The 6,063-nt window shown below is 62.8% G+C and overlaps 1 protein-coding gene across 2 annotated transcripts; it reads left to right on the plus strand.

Moving 5' to 3' along the window:
• Positions 1-18: 18 nt before the first annotated feature.
• On the plus strand, positions 19-5,409 carry SLC6A8 (solute carrier family 6 (neurotransmitter transporter), member 8). 2 transcript variants are annotated; one of them, XM_006877181.1, is made up of 13 exons: positions 19-307; positions 1,668-1,799; positions 2,154-2,403; positions 2,721-2,853; positions 3,408-3,542; positions 3,623-3,726; positions 3,820-3,944; positions 4,153-4,265; positions 4,353-4,490; positions 4,579-4,681; positions 4,765-4,865; positions 4,941-5,111; positions 5,265-5,409. In XM_006877181.1, exons 1-13 carry the CDS (start codon positions 67-69, stop codon positions 5,403-5,405), a joined length of 1,887 nt encoding a protein of 628 aa, XP_006877243.1. In that variant the 5' UTR covers positions 19-66; the 3' UTR covers positions 5,406-5,409. The 2 variants fall into 2 exon arrangements, with proteins under 2 accessions (XP_006877243.1, XP_006877244.1); XM_006877182.1 differs by having other exon boundaries at positions 3,850-3,944.
• The last annotated feature ends 654 nt before the right edge of the window (positions 5,410-6,063 follow it).

The following is a 6,063-nucleotide window of genomic DNA, read 5'->3' on the forward strand; positions in this document are numbered from 1 at the left end:
GGCCCCGGGAGGGCCCGCCGCACCCTCGGGGCCCTCCCCGCGCCCGCACCCGCGCCCGCCGGGGCCATGGCGAAGAAGAGCGCCGAGAACGGCATCTACAGCGTGTCTGGCGACGAGAAGAAGGGTCCTTTGATCGCGCCCGGGCCCGACGGCGCCCCGGCCAAGGGCGATGGCCCCGTCAGCCTGGCCGTGCCGCCGCGCGAGACCTGGACGCGCCAGATGGACTTCATCATGTCGTGCGTGGGCTTCGCCGTGGGCCTGGGCAACGTGTGGCGCTTTCCCTACCTGTGCTACAAGAACGGCGGAGGTGAGCGCCCCCGCCCGCCCGCACGTGGGGGCAGGCCCAGGGGGAATGGGGGGGGGCCGGGACGGCGGTCCGTGGCCACCCCCCCCTCGTCAGTCATGTGCCTGGCAGTGTGGTGGGGGGAGGGGGCCGGCCTCGGGGATTGGCCATGGAGGTGGGAAACCGGCCTGCCCTCTGGGGGGCCTCCCGGAGGTGAGGAGCCTTGGCTGCCCCCGCGGGTCAGGCACACAAGTGGCACATTGTGTGGGCCCCCCACGAGTGCACACACGAACACACACATACACAATGGGCCACTCTGTCCCTCCCCCTCCCGCAGCCCTCCTCTTCCCATCCCTTCCCTCCCCTCCTCTCAGCTTGTGCCTGGAACACTGGGTGCCTGAGCTCTGCCCGGCGCCGCCACAGGACACGCAGCATGTACACACCATGTCGTCCGACAGACTGACCGCAGTCATGGGCATGCGGCTGTCCGGAACACTGGCGGAGGGTGGGTGGGTGAAGCGCAGCTACTGCGTGATTGCTCGGGAAACTGAGGCACAGACAGAAGGCCTTGGTCCAAGGTCATGCACAGTTCGGATGTGAGGATTAGGCGCTGGGCAAGCCAGATCCACAGCCCGATTCCGAGGATGAGGATGGGCGAGAGAGCAGGGCCAGGACAAGGGCAGGACAGGCTGCCAGAGGGGACCGAGACCCGCCTTACCCTCACCTCCCCCCACCCTCCCTCGCCTACTGGACCTGTCTGTCCCTACGGCCCTGTCCTGCCTCCTCCAGAGCTTGCTGGGCTCAGCTTGTCTCCCTCTGTCCTTGGTGGCTGACACCTTCAGTACCCTCCTCTCCCATAGAGGCCTACAATCCACCTTCCAAAGCCTCATATTTGCAGGCCAGTGTCAGGGTGCAGGGGTGGGGTGGCAGGGGCTCCCTGCTCTCGGCCTAGGCCAGACAGACTATCAGGTCCCAGCGCTCAGCCACGAGCCACGCCACACACGTGCACACACGCATGCCCTTGCTCTTCCCGTTCGCTGCCTGGCAAAACAAGCAAGCTGCGGCACGAGGCGCAGTCTACGTGTGGGAGCGCACGTGTCCTCTGTCCTATAGGCCAGCGTCAGCATCCATGGGGTGCAGCCCTGTGGGTGGAGAATCCCACAGCCCAGGGGCTTTGGGCGGCCTAGCTGGAGCCCACCCCCAGGTTCTTCACCTGGTGCTTGAGTCAGCAGCCACACTCCACTGATTCACCCAGTTCACTGGGGCAGGGTGGGGCTGAGCTGGGCTCCACCCCTGCCCCCTGTGGCTCCTGGAGGTAGTTTGGCAATGGCAGTTGGGGCCCGCTGGCTCCCCCTGAGCCCTACCCCATGCTGTTTCCCCACAGGTGTGTTCCTAATTCCCTACATCCTGATCGCCCTGGTGGGAGGAATCCCCATCTTCTTCCTGGAGATCTCACTGGGCCAGTTCATGAAGGCCGGCAGCATCAATGTCTGGAACATCTGCCCCCTGTTCAAAGGTGAGCACCCCAGTACCCCAGTTGCAAGAGGTACTTTCTCAGACATGCACAGCACGCCTGGAAGTCAAGCCAGCAAGGAGCAGAGTGCAGGGATGGCTGGGACAGGAGAAGCTGCTAAAAACCACTGGAGGCCACCTCTCATCAGACCTGAGGGCCAGCAAGCTTGGCAGTGGTCAGGGTGTGAACAACTCACAAGTCCTACTAATAGCCGCCCATTGTAGAGACAAGGCCGCTCCAGGGCACTGTGTGCTGAAGAGCTGGGTGTGAGACAGGAGGGGGATGAATTGAGATGGCCCAGGCGTGGAGAGGGCAGGGCAGGACGGCTGAATTGACAGCGCTTCTTTGTTATCCCAGGCCTGGGCTATGCTTCCATGGTGATCGTCTTCTACTGCAACACCTACTACATCATGGTGCTGGCCTGGGGTTTCTATTACCTGGTCAAGTCCTTTACCACCACGCTGCCCTGGGCCACCTGCGGCCACAGCTGGAACACCCCTGAGTGCGTGGAGATCTTCCGCCATGAAGACTGTGCCAATGCCACCCTGGCCAACCTCACATGTGACCAGCTTGCTGACCGTCGGTCCCCAGTCATCGAGTTCTGGGAGTGAGTCAAGAACCTCTGGGCCAAGCCCATCTTGCCCCTCTGGTCACCCACACAGGCCTTCCCTGAAGCACCAGCTGTCCCGCCCCTTCACTCTCATTCAGCGGCACCTGCCTGGGGGCGAGAGTGGTGGTGGTGGGGGGGCACGTAGGCCAGGCCACCAGCCTCACTCCCTGCAGCATGGACGCCTCCAGAAGGCAGGCTTGGGTCTGGGCCCAGCCCAGGTGGACCAGCTGGACCCACAGCTGACGGGGTGGGGAGGGGGGCACAACCTCTCAGATGGCTCCCAATGACAGCCTTCATGAACTGTGCCTCTTTAGGAATAAAGTCTTGCGGCTCTCCGGGGGGCTGGAGGTGCCAGGGGCTCTCAACTGGGAGGTGACCCTGTGTCTGCTGGCCTGCTGGGTACTGGTCTACTTCTGTGTCTGGAAGGGGGTCAAGTCAACAGGAAAGGTACTGTCTGCTGGGGCCGCCGGGCTCCACATGCCTTCGGAGGGGACAGCTGGACGGGGATCCTGAGGGAGAGAGGCCCAGGAAACTGATGCCCCTTCCGCCTTCACATACCAAGCTCCCCCCTCCCGTTCTCTCTCTCTGTCGCTCACTGTCTGGGTTTGGGTCTGTTCTGTTTTGTGACAGGGCCTGCCTGGCTGGCTCCTGGGGACCCAGGGTTAGGGAGGCCTGTGTAGGACCCCTGGGAGAAGCGGGCTTTGCTGTTGGGCTTTTTCTTCCTTCTGTCACTACCTGACCTGGTTCCCGCCCACACTGCCAACAAAGAGCTAGAGAAATGACCTGGGATTTTCTCTGAGTTCAAAAGGCAAAGGGACCTGCTCCCAGCCTGGGCCCCACAGGGTTCTGGGAGGGACATTCAGCTACCTGCTGTGCCTCGCACAACCTGTCCCCTCCCCTGGCAAATGTGCTCCGCTGGTCTCCCCTAGTTCCTGGCAGGGGGTTGGGGGTCAGGGTGGGGGCAGTGGCTAGCCCCGGCCCTGAGCAGCCTGACCCCCTAGATTGTGTACTTCACTGCTACATTCCCGTACGTGGTCCTCGTTGTGCTGCTGGTGCGTGGGGTTTTGCTACCAGGGGCCTTGGATGGCATCATCTACTATCTCAAGCCTGACTGGTCGAAGCTGGGGTCCCCTCAGGTGAGGAGTTGGGTCGTAGGGGAATGGCATGTGGCTGGCTGCGGGACGCCCACTCACTGCTGCGTCCACTGCTCCTCCAGGTGTGGATTGATGCTGGCACTCAGATTTTCTTCTCCTATGCCATTGGCCTGGGGGCCCTCACAGCCCTAGGCAGCTACAACCGCTTCAACAACAATTGCTACAAGTAAGCCCCACATCCTCTGACCCGGCCTGTGCGCCCCTGCCCCCCCACCCCCACTCCCCTAACTGGCAGTGACCGCCTCATCCCTCCTGCCAGGGACGCCATCATCCTGGCGCTCATCAACAGCGGGACCAGCTTCTTTGCTGGTTTTGTAGTCTTCTCCATCCTGGGCTTCATGGCAGCGGAGCAGGGCGTGCACATCTCTAAGGTGGCCGAGTCAGGTAAAGACCCCTGGACACTGTCCACTTCAGAACTGGGCTGCTATGTGCATGTGACACCCCACTCGCTGGGCCCGTCTGGAAACCTGAGCGTCCTTCCGTCTGTCTGTCCCAGGGGTGGGGTCAAGAGTCACCCAGTTCTCACAGCCCCTATTGGGGGGTGCCCTTGGATTGCTGGACTCTGCAACACCCTCCCCCCTCCATCGCACAGGACCCGGCCTGGCCTTCATTGCCTACCCCCGCGCTGTGACCCTCATGCCCGTGGCTCCGCTCTGGGCTGCCCTGTTCTTCTTCATGCTGTTGCTACTTGGGCTTGACAGCCAGGTTTGGAGGGGGCCAGGTGGGGGCGGCGTTGGGGGGCGGGAGCAGTAGGTGGTGTGAGCAGAGCCTGGCCTGAGCCGCCCGCCACAGTTTGTAGGTGTGGAGGGATTCATCACTGGCCTCCTGGACCTCCTCCCGGCCTCCTACTACTTCCGCTTCCAAAGGGAGATCTCTGTGGCCCTTTGTTGTACCCTCTGCTTCGTGATTGACCTTTCCATGGTGACCGATGTGAGTGGGCTCGGTGGGGCACCCCTGGCTCCCAGCTGTTCCCCATCCCACCCCTGCCTGACCAGGGTGTGCCCCCGTCCCCCCACAGGGCGGGATGTATGTCTTCCAGCTGTTTGACTACTACTCAGCCAGCGGCACAACTCTGCTCTGGCAGGCCTTCTGGGAATGTGTGGTGGTGGCCTGGGTCTATGGTAGGTGCCACTGCAGGGGGTGGGGGTGGGGCCTGCACGTCTTCTAGGGTTCCAGCTCGGCCCTTCCTGCCCTGCCCTCTCAGGTGCCGACCGTTTCATGGACGACATCGCGTGCATGATCGGGTATCGGCCGTGCCCCTGGATGAAGTGGTGTTGGTCTTTCTTCACCCCAGTGGTCTGCATGGTAATGCCCGGGAGGTGGCTGGGCATGCGGGTTGGTGGCTAGCCAGAGCTCTAGCTGATGCCTCCGCTCTGCCAGGGCATCTTCATCTTCAACGTGGTGTACTACAAGCCGCTGGTGTACAACAATACCTACGTGTACCCATGGTGGGGAGAAGCCGTGGGCTGGGGCTTCGCACTCTCCTCCATGCTCTGTGTGCCCCTGCACCTCTTGGGCTGTCTCCTCAGAGCCAAGGGAACCCTGGCTGAGGTTAGAAGGGGCAGGACGCCTCATGGTCACCTCCCACTGGCTGGTGGGCTGGGGGTGGCGTGGGAGGAGGCTCTACCCCAGCATCCCTCTCCTCTGCCCTGGCCTCTCCGGCCTAGGGGTCCCAGGGATTCGCCAAGCCCTTCTCTCCCACAGCGCTGGCAATACCTGACGCAGCCTGTGTGGGGCCCCCACCACCTGGAGTACAGAGCTCAGGACTCGGATGTCAGGGGCCTGACCACCCTGACCCCAGTATCCGAGAGCAGCAAGGTCGTGGTGGTGGAGAGCGTCATGTGACAGCGACAGCAGCGGTCTCCGTCCGCAGAGCCCTGGCCTGGCCACCTCACGTCACCAGCTCCCCCTCTTGTAGCCATAGCAGCTTGTGCTTTAGCCCCTGCCGCGCCCCTCCAGGGGGCCTGCCTTTCCCTGAGAGTCTTGGGGTCTGCCTGGGGGTGGGGGGAGGCCGAGAAGCACCGCGAGTGCTAGCTAAAATAATTTTTCCATTTTGAATAAAACGCAAAAAATATCACAACCCACCAAAAATAGATTCCTCTTACCTTCCCCCCACTCCCCACCCCCCGCCTGCAGTCCAGCTGGCGTAGCTGCTTCCCCGACCCCCCTTCCACCCAGGCGCCCCTAGTCCCACTGTCCCGTGGCCCCCTGCCTCTCTGGGCTCCGCCCCTGCAGCACCCCTGCCCTGGGGGGCCCTTCGCCCCAGAACCAGCAGAGGCTGCCTTGGGAGCCTGAAGAGGAGCCGGGGAGGGGCAATGACGGAGGCTAAGATGGCAGGTCGGCTACACCCTCCCTCATCCCGATTCTAGAAGCTGAGTGAGGCAGCCAGCAACGGAACCTCGTGGTTCCTGCGCCAATCGCCGCGGCTATCCATTGTGTGCGCTTCTGTGTGAGAACGCGTGCGTCTGGAGCCTATATCTGGAGCTCCCTTAGCAAAGGTGAA

The sequence above is a fragment of the Chrysochloris asiatica genome, unplaced genomic scaffold (genome assembly GCF_000296735.1).
Source record: "Chrysochloris asiatica unplaced genomic scaffold, ChrAsi1.0 scaffold00445, whole genome shotgun sequence".
In the NCBI taxonomy this organism is placed as follows: Eukaryota; Metazoa; Chordata; class Mammalia; order Afrosoricida; family Chrysochloridae; genus Chrysochloris; species Chrysochloris asiatica.

What these genes read in the sequence shown, in the direction of transcription:
- SLC6A8 (XM_006877181.1), top strand. Translation starts at nt 67, where the DNA reads ATGGCGAAGAAGAGCGCCGAGAACGGCATCTACAGCGTGTCTGGCGAC. An exon ending in TTCAACAACAATTGCTACAA is followed by an intron (nt 3,727 to 3,819) that starts GTAAGCCCCACA and finishes CCCTCCTGCCAG; the next exon opens with GGACGCCATCATCCTGGCGC. An exon ending in CCAAGGGAACCCTGGCTGAG is followed by an intron (nt 5,112 to 5,264) that starts GTTAGAAGGGGC and finishes TCTCTCCCACAG; the next exon opens with CGCTGGCAATACCTGACGCA.